Raw genomic sequence first — 20,317 nt, 5'->3', positions numbered from 1 at the left:
GTTAAGAGATCTTTCCAAGAGTAGGACTGCTACATGTGCACTTAAAGGGACACTGCCTGCATTTTTAGGCCTTAGAACAGACTAACCAAACTTTCTGTAACTGACACTCACAGCTTGCTAACATCTTGAAGGCCATATCTAATTTGCATTAAATGGATCATAGTATTGACCTATGCATTCAATGCTCATTTTCAATTTATATTGCTGGGATCTCTGATCTTTGAGGCCCACACAGCCTTAAAATGAATACCCTCTGACAGCTTTCCCATTTACCCTCTCTTTAATTTCACTCACGCTGACATTTTCCATACAGATCCTTGATGCAACTCAGTTTTGATTTTGTTTTTTAAATCCACTGTTAGGGCAAGATTCTGCTCTCATTTATACCAGTATCCAGAGTAACTTCACTGATTGCAATTTCCTTTTCAGCATGGCATTGTTATAAAATGGGTAAAGAAGGCTGCAGTGGAGAGAAATGGACAACTGATAAAATGTGATATCTCTCTTCAATTTAATGTAAACACCTTTCTCTGAAAATTCAGATAAACACAGCCATTGCCGGGGTAACAATCTCATGTTGTTTGTAGTTAGGGATGGGTCAACCTCTTGGCACTTGAGATTTTGAATGTTTCTGGATTTACTTTGCAAAAGTACTGTGTATCACAAAATGGCTTGAGTTTTGTGAAATCCAGAACACTTGGAAAAATTGTTGCAGACACTTATGCCCAATGCCCCTGCCAGCCCTGATGTCCTGGTCGCCATTACAAGAAGGGTAAAGCTTCCTCCCCCTTCTCTTCTCCTCTTCTCAACGGGTTCTGCCCACAACCTTACCACTAACAGTTTCAAGAGGGCAGCAACCACCATTCTTGCTATCATTTTCTGCATGTGGCAGGCTACGTCCTGCCACCTCTTCTATCTTTGGGGGTATTGGTAAGGAGGCCCACCTACCAATCTAAAAATTGCATCTTGAGGAAGAAAGAGATGACCTACCTGCCCCCACATCCAGCAGTAGCAGGACCAAAAACACACACCTGACAGTCTCAGTGTACAAACTCTTTCACAGATGCATAGATTCCAAAGCCAGAAGGGATCACAGTGATCTAGTCTGACCTCCTGTATAACACAGCCCACAGAACTTCCCCAGAATAATCCCTAGAGCAGTGGTCCCCAACCTTTTCATCTGGCAGGCACCAGGCGAAGGACCATGGCGGCGGTTGAGCATCCGCTGAAATGCCGCCGAATTCAGCGGCGACACCTCTGGATGAGGCCACTTGGCACTGCATTGGGGACCCCTGCCCTACAGCATATCTTTTAGAATAACATCAAGTCTTGGTTTAAAAATTGCCAGAGATGCAGAATCCAAAATGACTCTTGGTAAATTGTTAATTACCTCCAGTGTTGAAAAATTACAACTTATTTCCAGCCTGAATTTGTCTAGCTTCAACTTCCAGCCAGTGGTTCATATTACACCTTTCTCCTAGACTGAAGAGCCTATTATCAAATATTTGTTCCTCTTGTAGGTACTTATAAACAAAGATCATATCACCTTTATCCTTTTCTTTGTTATACTAATATAGATTGAGCCTCTTGAGTCTATCATTTTAAGGCATGTTTTTTAATCCTTTAATCATCCTCATCACTCTTCTCTGAACCATCTCCAATTTATCAACATCCTTCTTGAACTGCAGACACCAGAACTGGACACAGTATTCCAGCAGCAATTGCAGCCATGCCAAATACAGAGGTAAAATGCTCTCCCTACTCCTACCTGAGATACACTTTTAATGAATCCAAGGATCGTATTAGCCCTTTTGGCCACAGCATTGCAATGGGAGCTCATGGTCAGCTGATTATTCACCAAGATTGCAAATCCTTTTAGAATCAATGCTTCATGGGATAGAGTCCCTCCTCCTGTAACTACAGCCTACATTCTTTGTTCCTAGATGAATACATTTACATTTAGCCATATTAAAATGCATATTGTTTGCTTGCGCCCAGCTTATCAAGTTACCCAGATTGGTCTGTACCAGTGAACTATCTTCTTCATTATTTACCACTTCCCAAATTCTGGGATCATCTACAAATTGTATCAGATATGATTTTACATTTTCTTCTGGTCATTAATAAAAATGTTAAATAGCGTAGGGCCAAGAACTGATCCCTGCGGGACTTTACTAGATACACCTCCACTTGATAATGATTCCATGTTTATAATTACATTTTGATAATTTGATAATTACGTTACATATTAGTTACTAATTTTTAATCAATTTAATGTGTGTCACATTAATTTTAGGGCTGCTGATTAATTGTAGTTAACTCACGTGATGAACTCAAAAAAACTTAACTGCAATTAAAAAAATTAATCACGTTTAACCGCACTGTTAAACAATAGAATTCTAACTGAAATGTATTAAATATTTGTCAGTTTTTCTACATTTTCAAATATAATGATTTCTATTACAACACAGAATATGGTGCTCACTTTATATTATTATTTTTATTACAAATATTTGCATTGTAAAAATGATAAACAAAATAAACAGTATTTTTCAATTCACCTCATACAAGTACTGTAGTACAATTTCTTTATCATGAAAATATAACTTACAGCTGTAGATTTTATTGCATTACATAACTGCACTCAAAAACAAAACAATGTAAAACTTTAGAGCCTACAAGTCCACTCAGTCCCACCTCTTGTTCAGCCAACTGCTAAGACAAACAAGTTTGTTTACAGGTACCAGAGATACTGCTGACCGCCTCTTATTTACAATGTCACCTGAAAGTGAGAACAGGCGTTCGCATGGCACTTTTGTAGCCGGCATTGCAAGGTATTTATGTGCCAGATATGCTAAACATTCATATGCCCTTTCATGCTTTGGCCACCATTTCAGAGGACATACTTCCATGCTGATGATGCTCATTAAAAAAAATGTGTTAATTAAATTTGTGACTGAACTCCTTGGGGGAGAATTGTATGTCTCCTGTTCTGTTTTTGCCTGTATTCTGCCATATATTTCATGTTATAGCAGTCTCAGATGATGACCGAGCATGTTTGTTCTAAGGATAGATGTAGCACTCGACCCAAAGTTTAAGAATCTGAAGTGCCTTCCAATATTGAGAGGAACGAGGTGTGGCGCATGCTTTCAGATGTCTTAAAAGGGTAACATTCCAATGCGGAAACTCATCTGACACATAAATATCTTGCGATGCCGGCTAGAACAGTGCCATGCGAACGCCTGTTCTCACTTTCAGGTGACATTGTAAACAAGACGTCGACAGCATTATTTCCTGAAAATTGTAACCAAATACATTTGTCTGAGCGATTAGCTGAAGTGGACTTGTGGGTTCTAAAGTTTTACATTGTTTTATTTTTGAATGCAGTTACTTTTTGTACATACTTCTACATTTGTAAGTTCAACTTTCATTATAAAGAGATTGCAGTACAGTACTTGTATTAGGTGAATTGAAATATACTATTTCTTTTGTTTTTTAAGTGCAAATATTTGTAATAAAAAATAAATATAAAGTGAGCACTGTACACTTTGTATTCTGTGTTATAACTGAAATTAATATATTTGAAAATATAGAAAACATCCAAAAATATTTAAATAAATAGTATTATATTATTAACAGTGTGATTAATTGCTTGAAAGCCCTATTAATTTGTATCGTTCTAGTTTTTTAATCAAAATGTGGTGCAATACCATGTCAAATACCTTACAGACGTCTAAATATATTACATCAACACTATTACCGTAATTAATCAAAATTGTAATCTCATCAAGAAAGATATCAATTTAGTTTCACAGGATCTATTTTCCTTTAAGCCAAGACACTTCATAATGCAAGTGGGCTCAGGGAAAACCTTGAGCAGGAAAATTCTACACCAGTGTTCCAAACAGGCTTTTGTAAGTTCAGTGTACTGTGTGTCTCTGTTCCATAGTGCTTAAAGAAACAGTGCAGCAAGACAAGGAAGTGTGCTTCCCTGGTCCTCCTGCTGTTTAACGGTGAGTAGCTTGTCCACACTAAAAAAAAATCCTCTCTTTGGACTGGCAGGGGCAGTGGTGCTCCTTGCTGCCTGCTCTTGAAGTCAAAAGGAAGTCTGCCTAGAAACAGACAGAGGGGAAATGGGGACCCTTCCCTACACAGGACTTCAATATAAAAAGGAAGGTCAGCTCAAGTCACGGGTTTATAGTGTCAACATCTTCACTCCCCTCCTCCTGGAAGAAAGGATGAGCCAAGGATTGTCAGTCTCTCTTTTTCCTTACAAACACCATGGGAGGATGGGGCAGCTGGGGAAGAAGGACCAAAATCTTTTTTGCCTCATGCATACGGGAATCAAGATTCTTCTCTTTCCTGGAAGGAGCAGGGAGCCCAGTGTCTGTGTAGGACCAGATGCTCCCAACTTTTTGGCCGATATAACACATTACTTACTAACAGTAAACAAAATCAAAAAGTTTGAAGTTCTGGTCCTACTTTTGTGTGGGTTTTAAAAAAACTGAGGAAAATGTGTTTATCCAACTCTAATTTTACTATGAGAGTAATTTATTTTATTAGCACAGTGTTTGTTTTGTTGTTTACTTTAATACTACAATAGTTACTCACATGTCACACCAATTACAGTTTCCTTAACTTCTTTGGTTGCAGTATTTAAGCTTTTTTCACTGTACAGTACTTTCTGTCTTTATGATACATTGTGTTTATATTTCTATATAATGAAGGGAGCCCTATCACTCCACGTGTCAGCTGCATGGCTGTGAAGGCCTCCAGTGCCTTGACTGGTTAGCCCTGACTTCCTGCTGCCAGTTCTCCTCCCATAAGAGAAAGGGCCAGTGCTCCGTTGTAGGGACACAGCAGAACCTGAGCACGAGCTCAAGGCTGGGAAACAGGCCAAGGGAGCAACCTGGGAGTGTGGCCACGACAAGCTGCACTGCAGACAAGACACAACCACTGTCCAATGGGAAAGAGGAGCCCTAATCTGGGACTGAATGGCTGAGCCTGGAGGAGCAGTTTGGACTATTTGTTTACTAAGAGAGGTAAGAGTCCCTTTGTTAAGTAAGCATATTGGATTTATTTCATTATGCTTGGATTAGCTGCTCCTTTCAGTGACAGAGTGGTTCTGTCCATCCTGATAAATATGTTGGAAAAGATTTGAACGCTGGCATGGTTCCTGGGTGAATTCTTGCCTCCCCAAATGTTGCAAAAGTGTCAGACAAGGCAAGGGGGTGGGAGTTTGGATAAATTTATCTTTGTGCCCTGCATTCTCACATGAATAAATTTTAAATAATTATTAATTATTATTATTATCCTTTGCAAAGAAAAATTAATTGAAAATGATAACTGTAATGTCATACATATTTCACAGTAATGTACTCCATAAGGAGCTGCTGTAACACTAAAATGTACAGTGGCAAATGAAGACACAGTGTAAGGTAAAATACAGCATGTTGTAATTAAATGAATAAGTAAGGAAGATCTTTAAAAAAAAAAAGCCACCTGACATTGGCTGTGTGTGTATATATATATATATAGCCCTCGCCTAAATGACTTTAGGTCAGCAAGTCAGAGATATCAAGTAACTTAAAGCAATTCAAAACCAACAAATCCACATTACCAAAATAGATTCAAAGAGCATTATTAGAGTTGGACCTGAGCCACAAATTTAGACCCACATCTGAATTTTCCCAAGATTCAGGGAAAAATGGAAGAGGGAGGTTTGGATCTAGAGGTCCAGCTTGGACCTGTCTCTACTTAATATTACAGATAGAGACAAAACATATTCAGAAAACTCTAAGCTCTTGGCTTAAGTATGTAATTTCCTAAAAGGTCAACTCATAAAACCAAGAGATTTACATTTCTAAGGGTCTAGGTCAACCAGACTATAATTGATCTAGCTTTTTCTTTGGGATCAAATTGTAGAATATGCAGATTTTTAAAAAAAGAATAATTTTAACCATGTCAATCTAGAAGTAAATCCTGTTTGATTTACTCACACATCTGAGTAAAATGAGGACTTTGCTACTAACCTTCCTTACAAAACAATTGCATTACATCATGATTAGAAGTTTCTGCTCCATAAGGCCATAATCCAACACCTACTGAAGTCAAAGGGAGTCTGTCTAATGACTTAAGTGAGAACTGGAGCAAGCCCAATATGGCATTATTTAGGCAAACCAGGAGCTCCATCCCTTTTAGAGGACAAGGGAACACTCATTCAAATTAAAGGTGTCAAATTTAAAACCAATGAACAGGGGCTGCTAACAGGGAGTTTTACAAGGGAGTTCTCCAGGTGAATGAGGAGCAAATACAGCATCTGTGGGGTAAGTGACTGTCTGTAGTGTGTGTGTGTGTTTGTGGGTTACCTGCTGTGTGCTGAGCTTGTGTTTGTCAGTCTATTTGGTTGGTTGGTTGTTTGAAGGACCATGTGCTGTGGCTGGCAGTTGGAGGCCATGAGCTTCAAAGGAAGGTTTGAAAGCTTGAAGCCTCTGGTAACACTGGTCTACAATTTTTGAGAAGTCGTCTGCTTCAGAGATAAAATGTGCTATTTATTATGTATTTTGATGTGCTGAATTCAAATATGACAATTAAAACAACTGATTGGCTACTGTTTCTAAGATATTTCAGTTTTTACATTTTATGTCTATGTATATTGTGTAGATAGTAGTTTTAATCATAAATTGTAAACTTTGCTCTTTTCATGTGTTTATGGTTGCTTCACATGATAATATTTCACCTGTCCTGTTTATGTAACACTTTAAAAATCATCAAAAGTGTTCATCATCAATCATCATCATTTATTTATATAAATAAAATTTATTATGAAACAAGAGGCAAAAAACTATTATGTACATAGTTTAGTCCTATTCAGTGTCTACTCGGCGCTTCTTGGCTTGTCTCTTGTATTCATTAAATGGAGCATCTCTTGGCACTGTCCAGCAATAGTCTGCAAGCATTGATGGGCTCCATTTGCCCTGATAGCCTGCCAGGAGATTCCGCTGCTGTAGTCTGGAGCCCAACAGCTCTGCCTTACTCTTGGGTAGTTCCAAATCCCTGAAAAGGTCATTCAGTTCACCTTGTGTTATGAGGTGTGGTTCAGAGGAGGAGGATGGGAGAAAATGTGGGTCCTGTAACATTGATGGTTCAGGACCAGAAGTTTCATCCTCTTCCTCTTCCTCGTCTGACTCGAGTGAGAATGATGCTGGTGCATCAGGAACCGGCAGTCCTTCTCCGTGGGGTACTGGGCGTATAGCTGATGGAATGTTTGGATAATGCACAGTCCACTTTTTCTTCTTTGACACACCTTTCCCAACTGGAGGCACCATGCAGAAGTAACAATTGCTGGTATGATCTGTTGGCTCTCTCCAAATCATTGGCACTGCAAAAGGCATAGATTTCCTTTTCCTCTTCAACCACTGGCGAAGATTTGTTGCACAAGTGGTGCAGCGCATGTGTGGGGCCCACCTCTTGTCCTGATCTCCAATTTTGCAGCCAAAATAAAGGTGATAGGCTTTCTTAACCATAGCAGTTTTACTACACTTTTGTGATGGAAAAGTCACTTCACCACAAACATAGCAGAAGTTATCTGCACTGTTCATACAAGTATGAGGCATCTCTGTTCACTTTGGCTAAACAGAAATGTGTCCCTTTTTAAAATCAAACACTACAGATAAGAGAGCATGACACTGTATGATTTCTAGAGCTGATATAGGGCAATTTGTTCAGCAGAGTGATGCAAGCTTCGTTATGATTGCATCATCCATGACTTCTAGGAATAACATGATGCAATTCATATCATATATGACGCAATACCAGCTTCAGATTGTATCATTCATTGTTTTGCCTAAAAAGCAAGTACTGTTCAAACCCAGTCATAGATTTATTCATAGATCCAGTCAAAGAGGTATTTTAGTCATTTCTGGTTTAAACTGAGATCCCTTCCCTTTATAACTCACTTATCCTCCACCATTCCCAAGTCAAGGGTCGTATATACTGACCCAATAGCATATCTTGAAAACTAGAGCCAATCAACAATTTTAAGCATCATTTTCGTTCTCAGTGACCCAGAATTAGTAAAGTTGGACTACATTTATTTCAGAAGCATTTTGCCTGTAGAGCAGTGAATTGGGCTGAGCCTTAATCAGTGGGCGGGGCATTAACTCAGGCCAGGGATTTACAAAGCCGCGCACAAGCGACCAGCGAGCTTGCGACCAGCGGCTGCTAACAGGCAGTTTTGCAAGGGAGTTGGGAAGGGGGGGGGGTCTCTTGTCGGTCCTACCTGTTCCCCTGTAGTCCCCTTAAAAACTATAATCCAAACCATATTCCAAAACCCCTTTCTTTAAACCACCCTTTCATTAACTAGGAGACAATGCAGGCAGAAGCCCAGCAGCAGAGTGGGGGCTATCCAGTTTATTGCACTGAGTGTAGCATGTATGATTACCTGCCTTGTGGGCGGGTGGCCTATGTGTGCAGTCGGTGCAAGGAGCTCCAGGCCCTCAGAGACCACGTACGGACTTTGGAGACCAGGGTGGCAGAACTGGAGGAGCTAAGAGAGGCAGAGAGGTATGTTGATGAGGCTTTCCTGGACACAGTAGAATTGTCCCACCTCCGCTCAGACAGCCTCTGTGCTGTTGAGGAGGAAGAAAGGCCCAGGGAAGCAGAGCAGTCAATGGGAGCAGAGGGAAACCTTCCCATAGTTGGGACCCTCCTTCCAGATGGTGCTGGGGTTGCCTCTCGCACTGAGGTTACCTCTCCGGGGGAGGGAACTCCAGTTACTAGGAAGAGGCAGGTGTTAGTAATGGGAGATTCGATCATTAGAAACATAGATAGCTGGGTTTGTGATGACTGGGAGAACCGTATGATGACTTGCCTGCCTGGTGCGAAGGCTGCGGATCTCTCGAGACATCTAGACAGACTTATGTGTAGTGCTGGGGAGGAGCCGGTGGTCGTGGTACATGTAGGCACCAGTGACATAGGGAGGGGTAGGAAATATGTCCTGGAAGGCAAATTTAGGCTGCCAGGGAAGAGACTGAAATCCAGGACCTCTATGGTGGCATTCTCAGAAATGCTTCCAGTTCTACGCACAGGTCCAGGTAGGCAGGCAGAGCTTCAGAGTCTCAATGCATGGATGAGATGATGGTGTAGAAAGGAGGGGTTTATGTTCATTAGGAACTGGGGAAACTTTTGGGATGTGGGGAGCCTATACAGGAGAGATGGGCTCCACCTAAACCAAAGTGGAACCAGACTGCTGGCACTAAACATTAAAAAGGTTGTAGAGCAGTTTTTAAACTAGGAGATGGGGGAAAGCCGACTGCTGCAGAGGAGCATGTGGGTCAGACACAGACTTCTCTTAGGGGAGAGTCTGATGATAGGGATTCTCCAGGTTATAGTCAGGAACAGAGGACGGAAGAGGATGATATAAGGGCCGGATCAGATGATAAACAGTCACATAAAAAATAATCTGGCACATCAGAAAAGGGCAGACAAATAAACAGGGACAAGTTTTTAAAGTACTTGTACACAAATGCTAGAAGTCTAAATAATAAGATGGGTGAACTAGAGTGCCTTGTGATAAAGGAGGATATTGATATAATAGGCATCACAGAAACCTGGTGGACTGAGAGCAATCAATGGGACACAATCATTCCGGGGTACAAAATATATTGGAAGGACAGAACAGGTCGTGCAGGGGGAGGAGTGGCACTATATGTGAAAGAAAATGTAGATTCAAATGAAGTAAAAATCTTAAGCGAATCCATATGTTCCATAGAATCACTATGGATAGAAATTTCATGCTCTAATAAAAATATAACATTAGGGATCTATTATCGACCACCTGACCAGGACAATAATAGTGATGATGAAATACCAAGGGAAATTAGAGAGGCTATCAAAATTAAGAACCCAATAATAGTGGGAGATTTCAATTATCCCCATATTGACTGGGAACATTTCACTTCTGGACGAAATGCAGAGATAAAATTTCTCAATACTTTAAATGACTCCTTCATGGACCAGCTGGTACGGGAACCCACAAGGGGAGAGGCAACTCTAGATTTAATCCTGAGTGGAGCGCAGGAGCTGGTCCAAGAGGTAACTATAGCAGGACCGCTTGGAAATAGTGACCATAATACAATAGCATTCAACATCCCTGTGGGAGGAAGAACACCTCAACAGCCCAACACTGTGGCATTTAATTTCAAAAGAGGGAACGATATAAAAATGAGGGGGTTAGTTAAACAAAAGTTAAACAGTACAGTGACTAAAATGAAATCCCTGCAAGTTGCATGGGCCCTTTTTAAAGACACCATAATAGAGGCCCAACTTCAATGTATACCCCAAATTAAGAAACACAGTAAAAGAACTAAAAAAGAGCCACCGTGGCTTAACAACCATGTAAAAGAAGCAGTGAGAGATAAAAAGACTTCCTTTAAAAAGTGGAAGTCAAATCCTAGCGAGGTAAATAGAAAGGAGCACAAACACTGCCAGCTTAAGTGCAAGAGTGTAATAAGAAAAGCCAAAGAGGAGTTTGAAGAACGGCTAGCCAAAAACTCCAAAGGTAATAACAAAATGTTTTTTAAGTACATCAGAAGCAGGAAGCCTGCTAAACAACCAGTGGGGCCCCTTGACGATCGAAATACAAAAGGAGCGCTTAAAGATGATAAAGTAATTGGGGAGAAACTAAATGGATTCTTTGCTTCAGTTTTCACGGCTGAGGATGTTAGGGAGATTCCCAAACCTGAGCCGGTTTTTGTAGGTGACAAATCTGAGGAACTGTCACAGACTGAAGTGTCACTAGAGGAGGTTTTGGAATTAATTGATAAACTCAACATTAACAAGTCACCGGGACCAGATGGCATTCACCCAAGAGTTCTGAAAGAACTCAAATGTGAAGTTGCGGAACTATTAACTAAGGTTTGTAACCTGTCCTTTAAATCGGCTTCAGTACCCAATGACTGGAAGTTAGCTAATGTAACGCCAATATTTAAAAAGGGCTCTAGAGGTGATCTCAGCAATTACAGACCAGTAAGTCTAACATCGGTACCGGGCAAATTAGTCGAAACAGTAGTTAAGAATAAAATTGTCAGACACATAGAAAAACAAACTGTTGAGCAATAGTCAACATGGTTTCTGTAAAGGGAAATCATGTCTTACTAATCTATTAGAGTTCTTTGAAGGGGTCAACAAACATGTGGACAAGGGGATCCAGTGGACATAGTGTATCTAGATTTCCAGAAAGCCTCTGACAAGGTCCCTCACCAAAGGCTCTTACGTAAATTAAACTGTCATGGGATAAAAGGGAAGGTCCTTTCTTGGATTGAGAACTGGTTAAAAGACAGGGAACAAAGGGTAGGAATTAATGGTAAATTCTCAGAATGGAGAGGGGTAACTAGTTGTTTTCCCCAAGGGTCAGTCCTAGGACCAATCCTATTCAATTTATTCATAAATGATCCGGAGAAAGGGGTAAACAGTGAGGTGGCAAAGTTTGCAGATGATACTAAACTACTCAAGATAGTTAAGACCAAAGCAGATCGTGAAGAACTTCAAAAAGATCCCACAAAACTAAGTGATTGGGCAACAAAATGGCAAATGAAATTGAATGTAGATAAATGTGAAGTAATGCACATTGGAAAAAATAACCCCAACTATACATACAATATGATGGGGGCTAATTTAGCTACAGCGAGTCAGGAAAAAGATCTTGGCATCATCGTGGATAGTTCTCTGAAGATGTCCACGCAGTGCGCAGAGGCGGTCAAAAAAGCAAACAGGATGTTAGGAATCATAAAAAAGGGGACAGAGAATAAGACAGAGAATATATTATTGCCCTTATATAAATCCATGGTACGCCCACATCTCGAATACTGTGTACAGATGTGGTCTCCTCACCTCAAAAAAGATATTCTAGCACTAAAAAAGGTTCAGAAAAGAACAATTAAAATGATTAGGGGTTTGGAGAGGGTCCCATACGAGGAAAGATTAAAGAGGCTAGGCCTCTTCAGCTTGGAAAAGAGGAGACTAAGGGGGTATATGATAGAGGTACATAAAATCATGAGCAATGTAAAGAAAGAGGATAAGGAAAAGTTATTTACTTATTCCCATAATACAAGAACTAGGGGTCACCAAATGAAATTAATAGGTAGCAGGTTTAAAACAAATAAAAGGAAATTCTTCACACAGCACACAGTCAACTTGTGGAACTCCTTACCTGAGGAGGTTGTGAAGGCTGGGACTATAACAATGTTTAAAAGGGAACTGGATAAATTCATGTGGCTAAGTCCATAAATGGCTATTAGCCAGGAAGGGTAAAGAATAGTGTCCCTAACCTCTGTTCATCAGAGGATGGAGGTGGATGGCAGGAGAGAGATCACTTGATCATTGCCTGTTAGGTTCACTCCCTCTGGGGCACCTGGCATTGGCCACTGTCGGTAGACAGATACTGGGCTAGATGGACTTTTGGTCTGACCCAGTACGGCCATTCTTATGTTCTTATGATGAAAGGAAACAAATACACATAATTAATCTGTGAAAATCACTGCCACAAAATATAAAGATCAAGAGCTCAGCGGGTTTCAAAAAAGAATTAGAGTTTACATGAATAATAAGAGTATCTGTAGTTACATTAGATGAAATATGTTTTTATTTTAGGAGATAAAATGTTACATTTCAAGGTATAATATGAAACATTTTGTACTCATCACTGTCAGAGACAGAATACTGAATTAGATGGACCATTTGTCCACTGGGGCATTAATTTTCAAAGTAATTAAAGGATTAATTTTCAACCTACGAACCATCATGACAGCTGCACTTCTCTGTGACTATGCAGATCACAAAGCCCAGGAAAAAGCATGCGAGAGCTAGAGATAAAGCTCTCCGTTGAGGGACTCTGACTACGGAACAATCTTCCAGAGGAGATCAGGTGAATTCCAGTCTTTAGGAAAGGTTTCAAAGCCTTCCTCTTTGTGAGTCTTTCCACCATAAGTGACACTCACAAAATAAACCTCCCTTCTACTCCCTTATCTCTACCAAACAAAAATAAAAAACAAACAAACAAACAAAAAAACACCCACACAAAAAGAGAGAAGTGCCACTACTTTGCTATTGCTACTAGTTTATGTGGAAAGCACTCAGATACTATGGTGATGGGCAGCAGTATAAAACAGACAGATCTAACTAATCAAAATGTGTTCCCAAAGAAACATGGTAAACAGTAGGTAAATGGTGCCGGTCAGAATTGAGGGACATTAGCAGAAGTGTGCAGATTGGCATGCACATCACCTATCTGTACTGTGCCTGAGTAAAGTCCATGAGCACTAATTTCACTTGCACATTTTAAAAATAAATGAAAAGGTTCACACCTCATTCTGATGGAGCACTTCCAAAATCCAACATTACAGGGCAGCCTTTTTTTCTTCTACTTGATCTAAGGGTTGATACTCAAATTCAGAACTTTATGTAAACATTTCTTAAAAGAACTTGTTGTTGAAAATAAAAGGTCTGTATTTCAGGAAGGATTATTTGAAATAAAAGCACACTGCTGTATCTGGCCAGATAGAGAGGTGCCACAAAGAGACAGGCATTGCATTGCTAATGCAGAGAATAAGACAAATGTACAGATAATATCCAGACACCTATTTCATGTCTAAGTCCCAAAAGGATCCTCAATCCACATTGAGACTGACATCTCCCTACCTATCTCACCTGCTGGGCCCAATCTGGCAGGCAGAGACATCCCTTGGGTAGGGCGAATCGGGGCCACCGCTCTGGGCCCCACTCTTTTGGAGGGCGGCCACGGGCCAGTGCAATTGGCTGGCAAGGTTGGTCCCAGAAGAGACAAATCCATCACTTCTGCCCTGAACCCCCTCTTTCCAGGCCCTGTGCTTTGGGGGACCCACAGCCGGTGCGATTGCCCAGCGCGGTCAGTCCCAGAAGAGACGAATCCGTTGCTTCTGCCCCAGGGCCTGCATCTCCCTAGGGAGGGGCCTGTTGGTAGGTATCCTCTGAATGCACCTAACTCCACACAAATGGCCAGGAGAGGGAGGACATTTCCCTCATAATCTTTATCCCAGTGATTAGTGTACTCACCTGTTATGTGGGAGTCTCCCGGTGCAACTCCACCCTCTGCCCAACAATGAGAAGGGATTTGAACAGGGATCTCCCACCTCCCACGAGTACCTAACTACTGGATTAGAGAGACATTTTCAAGGTCTCTCTTACATAAGAACAACCATACTGGCTCACACCAATGGTGCATCTAGCCCAGTATCCTGTCTTCCAACAGCGGCCAATGCTAGATGCTTCAGAGGGAACGACCAGAACAGGGGAATTATCAAGTGATCCATCCTCTGTCATCTTGGCAGTTAGGGGCCTAGGACACCCAGAGCATGGTGGTGCATCCCTGACCATCTTGGCTAAAAGTCATTGATGGACCTATGCTCCATGAAATTATCTAATTATTTTTTGAACTCAGTTATACTTTTGGCCTTAACAACATCCCCTGGCAATGAGTTCCACAGGTTGACTGTGTGCTGTGTGAAGAAGTACTTCCTTTTGTTTGTTTTAAACCTGCTGTTTATTACTTTCATTGTGTGACCCCTGGTTCTTGTGTTATGAGAACAGGTAAATAACACTTATTCACTCTCTTCCCCGCCATTCACAATTTTATAGACTTCTGTCATATCCTCCTTAGTTACTGCTTTTCCAATCTAAAAGGTCCCAGTCTTTTTAATCTTGCTTCACATGGAAGCTTTTCCATACCCTTAATCATTTCTGTTACCCTTCTCTGTGTCTTTCTAATTCTCATATATCTGTTTTTGTGATGGGGTGACAGAACTGCATGCAGCATTCAAGGTGTTGGCATACCATGGATTTACACAGTGGTAGTAAGATATTTTCTGTCTTATTATCTATCCCTTTCCTAATGGTTCTTAACATTCTTAGTTTTTTGACTGCTGTGCACACTGAGCAGATGTTTTCAGAGAACTATCCACAATGATTCCAAGATCTCTTTCTTGAGTGGTAACAGCTAATTTAGACCCCATCGTTTTGTATGTATAGTTGGGATTATGTTTTCCAATGTGCATTACTTTGCAGTTATTAACATTGAAAGTCATCTGCCATTTTGTTGCCCACTCGCACAGTTTTGTGAGATCCTTTTGTAGCTCTTCACAGTGTGCTTTGGACCTAACTATCTTGAGTAATTTTGTATCATCTGCAAATTTTGCTACCTCACTGTTTACCCCTTTTTCCAGATCCTTTATGAATATGTTGAACACCACAGGTCCCAATACAGAACCCTCTCTCCATTCTGAAAACTGAACATTTATTCCTACCCTTTATTTCCACTCTTTTAACCAGTTACTGACCCATGAAAGAACCTTCCTTCTTATCCCATGACAGCTTTTTTGCCTAAGAGCCTTTGGTGAGGGACCTCTTCAAAGGCCTTCTGAAAATTCAAGTACATTATATCCACTAGAACAGCGGTGGGCAACCTGTGGTTCGTGGGTGGCACGCGGCCCATCAAGATAATCTGCTGGTGGGAACTCCAGACAGTTTGTTTATATTTGCACGGCCGCCCACAGCTCCCACTGGCTGTGGTTTGCCATTCCCGGCCAATGGCACCTGCGGGAAGTGGTGGGGGCTGGCGGGCTGATGTGGCCTGCAGGCCACAGGTTGCTCACCACTGAACTAGAACACCCTTGTCCACGTGCTTGTTGACTCCTCAAAGAATTCTAATAAACTGGTGAGCCATGATTTCCCTTTAGAAAAGTTGTGTTGACTCTTCCCCAACAAACCGTGTTCAATTATGTGACTGGTAATTCTGATCTTTACTATAGTTTCACCCAATATTTAAAACAAAATGGAATAAAACCAAGAAAGATTGCAACAAGCCCACTTCATAATACCCCATTGCCCAGAAGACTATTCACCAGAGTTTCAAGCCACACAGGAGAGGTATATATTGAACCATGATCAAATTTACTGACGACACAAATTATTGTACAGATAGCAAACAAACAGGAGGAAAAAGGTAAACTGCAAAAATACCTGGAGAGAGTAAACCCATCTGGTTAATTCTTTAGTAAGTAGCTAAGACAATGGCAGGAGACATAACTATAATGTACTGGAATTAGGTCCTCATACTGCAAACACATACTGCTGAGTTCAACGGGAGTTCTCACATGAGTAAAATTAGCAGATGCATAACGTGTTTGCAGGCTCAGGACCTCACATTATAAGGTCTTTAGGACAGGGCCTATCTTTTAAAATGTGTTGGTACAGCAACTATGGAGGTTCATATCTTCCACCCAAAATGCCCAACTCTTTTTTAATCATTTAAATGTCATAAAACCTCTGTGAGAAATGTATTATCTGTTTTTCAAATGGGTAAAAAGAGAAGTGGGTAACAAAGTCAATGTTCAGAAATGCCACTGATTTTGAATGCTTCAATTTTTGGGAGTCAAGTTTGAGTTACTATGGGACTGATTTTTAGCAATTCAAATTGAAGTCAATAGAAGCTGCTGCTGCTCCAAGTAATCACAATCTGATCCAAGTGATCTCAAATTGGGCTTTCCAAATAAACAAAAAACACCCAAAGTCAGTGGCCACTTTTGAAAAATAGGATCCTTACAGCACATCAACAGTGAAGTCAGATATAGAACCTTTAAGTACTATCTCCCAGTCGATTGCTCTACATAATTAGGTATCAGAATCTGGCCCTTACTCACACTATCTTACTCCACAAGCAATCCCAAATGGGATTACTCACAGAATAAGGTACTATTCAATGTGACTAAAGTATCTGAATCTGACCCTGAGTTGTAGAAACAGAATATGATTCAATGCACCTACATTTTTTGTGCATTATGCAGAGCTCTATTCTCTACAGAGTTTCTGCAACCTTGGCAAGAAAATGTTCTACAAATGTAAAACTTCTGCTTAAAGAGGTTTTCTTTGAACTATGTTTTATTGGTCTTTTGACATCCTTAAAGCTAAGAGCACACACAGCCTTTTTCCATCCTCCAGCAAGCTCCTGAGTGCTGGTCACAACACAACAAATGATGTTAAGAGAATATTTCCTACCCACTTTATGAAAGAATGAATAAAATGGTTTTTCCTATTTTGCACATAGGAAAACACGCACCAGTTGTTATTTTTCCTCTGACTTCTTTGCTGAGTTAATTCACAGACTAGAAGGATTATTAAATAACAAGGTAGAAAATAATAAAAGAAACTATTTCATAACAACAAACTGTTGTATTGCTTTGAAAAGCCCAGAATTCCAAAACCAGGCCTGCGTGTGTGACCACAAGTGAAGAGAGTGACATTTATCAACAGATGCAATAAAATAAATATATAAGAGATACATAAGTTTTCACAAAGGCTGGGATTTGCATTAGTGGCATACTCAATACTTACCCTTCTGAAGAGCTACAGTATCAATTGTTCCAAGGACAGCAGACTTACTGCTATTTTTAACAAAGCCCTCACTACAACTGTTTAGCTTATAAAACCTCACAACAGTAATAGCTTAAACCCTGCTCTGTATGAACATGCTCTTAGCCAACCTTCCTAAACAATAAATGGTTTCTCAAAATCCCATGATACTCTGAAGAGGTTACTAACAAGGGGCAGACATGTCAAATTTGTTACAGATTTGGCCTGATTCAAGGGCTTCCAAATAAAATGGTCACAACTAACGCATCAGCCATACCTGCCCTGTAGATATTTTTGGAAATGAAAAGTGACGTCTCATGAAGGTACAATACTGTGACCTGATGATTCATGAAGACACTAACACATTCTTTCATAAACATGTTCACTTTTAAAGATGTAAATGCATGCTGTCCCAGGCAGACCCATGTTGAGACTGCCTGACACCCATTCCACTCACTTACACACAATTTATTTCTGTCAAGGGATTACTTATTAAGAGTGAACTCTTTGATACACTCACATGGGAAAACAACATTGCTATCAAAGTCCACCACCACCAGTTCTCAAACATCTTCCCCTGCACTTCTTTAAAAGTTTTAAGATGACTTTATGTATAATGTGGAGAATAAAACTAATGAAAAATATTAGGCATACTTTGTATTCTATCCATTTAGGAGGAGATTTTCAAAAGCACACAGGAAAATTAGGCAAACTTCCATTGATTTTCAATAGGAGTTAGGTGACATAATCCCATTTGTCCCTTTGCAAATCTCTCCTTTAGCCTACACATTTAAATACATAATCACAAAGAAGGTCAGTTATTCTAAAACATCTCATTTCTAGACACTAGGGATAATGATGGGGGTAAGATCTGGGGTATCTTTTCCTAAACTGGTGAAGTTTGGGGATATTCCTAAATCAGGCAGAAGGCAAATTTGAGTTAGGATGAAAATATCACTCAGTCTACAGTCCTGTTGAGTACAAAAATGACATGTTACTAGGCACAGATCTTTTCATCCTCTGTGTTTCTGATTTGAAAGACTCTTCTCGTTCACAGTCAGGATCCAGCATTCCTTTCCACAGGATACCTGTATTCCTCTGACACAGAAAGGGTCTGTATTGCTCTTCACTTCCATCACAAGCATGGGCAACAACTCTGCTCCATTTATCCTTATGCTACACTATTTGACAGTCACAGGAAGAGTCACATAACAGTTGCCTCACTGCAATGTGTGGGGTATCAATGCAGAATACTATACTATTTTATAAGGAGTACACTGAACACTAACTGAGCCTCTGCCTGAGTCCTGCTGCACAATCCCTTCTTTCTGAATGCAGTCTTAGGGCAGGTCTACACTAGAAGCGCTAAATCGACACAGATGCACCAATGCAGCTGCGCCGCTGTAGCACCACTGGTGAAGATGCTCTCTTCCAATGCTGTCGGCATATCTCCACCTCCATGAGAGGGGGAAGCTATGTCACGGGAGAGCGTCTCCTGCCGACATAGCGCTGGTGTGGACAACGCTTAGTTTGCCATAATTTGCATCACTCAGGTGGTGTCTTTTTCACAGTTAAGTTAGATCGACTTAAGCGGTAGTGTAGAGTTGCTCTGAGTTCCCTCTAGTACAGTGATTTTCAATCTTTTTTCATTTGTGAGCCCCTAAAAAATTTCAAATGGAGGTGCAGACCCGTTTGGAAATCTAAGACATAATCTGAGGACCCCCAGTGGTCCACTGACCACAGGTTGAAAACCATTGTTCTATGGAAACAGCAACCTTCCGCGGACTCCTGAGACAGTCCGCGGACCCCCAGGGGTCTATGGACCACAGATTGAAAACCACTGCTCTAGCAGTAGGAATCAAAGAGCTGGAGTCAGTCTTGAACAGCAATCCCTTCCTCTACAGACCCCCTCTTCCTGCTGGAAGGAAAAAATATCTAGATCTCCCTCTTCAGCCACACAAAAACGCAGAATAGCCCCCTACTTCTGCCTAATGTGTAACATCACTGAAATCAGCACATGTTCCACCACTAGTAACTGTGACAGCAGCAGCACTGACCATGCCTCTGATCACATCTACAGCTGGTGTGAGGATCTGTGCTACTGATCACCTCTAGTCCCAGTTCCCTACTTCCCCACCAAGGGAGTGAGTTAACTCCCACCCCCGCAACAACTGAGGGATACTTTCAAATGCCTCTTTCCCTCTCCAACACTGAGTAGCTAAATCTCCCTCCCCCCATTGCAGTGCAGGGATAGTTTCTAAGTCTCCCCCTCCCCCCCCAACACAGGGGTAGGTTTCTTTGTATCCCCCACCCCAACAGAGTAGGGATGGTTCCTAACACCGCCCCCACACCCACCCTTGTACCTTATGCGGGGCTCTGAGCAGGCGGTGCACCCCGGCCAGCTGGGTGACGAGCGCGATGTCCTCCCTGAAGGTGTAGAGAGGGGGCCGGGTGGGCTCGGGGAAGTTGGTACTATTGAAGGGGTCGGTGTCATCTAAGAACTGCACCCTGCAAACCAGCGTGGCCATGGTGCATCCATGCAAAACACGGCGGCAGCGGCAAAGCACGGGGTGTGGGTGGCTGGGCAGGAGGCGCCCCCTCCCCCCCCGAACAAGAAATAAAAGTTGCCCCCCCCCGAACAAGAAATAAAAGTTGAAGCCCAGCAGCAGGGCTGCGACCCGCCCGCGGCGGCAGGTTGGGAGAGATCAGGCTCTGCTCCACGGGGCCAGGCTGAGCTGCAAAGCGAGGGCGGGGGGAGCCGCCGCCGCCCGCCGCAAGATGCACGCAGCGGAGCCCGACTGCTTCAGAGCCGCTAGCACGCCGGGATCATCGCCCCCTCCCCGCCCGGGTCCACACGGAGCGAGCGCCCTTCAGG

The 20,317-nt window shown here is 41.6% G+C and overlaps 1 protein-coding gene across 1 annotated transcript in view; it reads right to left on the bottom strand.

Moving 5' to 3' along the window:
• FHOD3 (formin homology 2 domain containing 3) overlaps positions 1-20,061 on the bottom strand; it is a 645,976-nt gene extending 625,915 nt beyond the window's left edge. The window contains 1 exon segment of the mRNA XM_030551482.1: positions 19,806-20,061. Coding sequence (XP_030407342.1) covers positions 19,806-19,970 — 165 coding nt within the window. The 5' untranslated portion in view covers positions 19,971-20,061.
• Between the last annotated feature and the right edge of the window lie 256 nt (positions 20,062-20,317).

This window comes from Gopherus evgoodei, chromosome 2, assembly GCF_007399415.2.
Source record: "Gopherus evgoodei ecotype Sinaloan lineage chromosome 2, rGopEvg1_v1.p, whole genome shotgun sequence".
Lineage (NCBI taxonomy): Eukaryota > Metazoa > Chordata > Testudines > Testudinidae > Gopherus > Gopherus evgoodei.
This window is presented reverse-complemented; position numbering and strand designations above follow the sequence as displayed.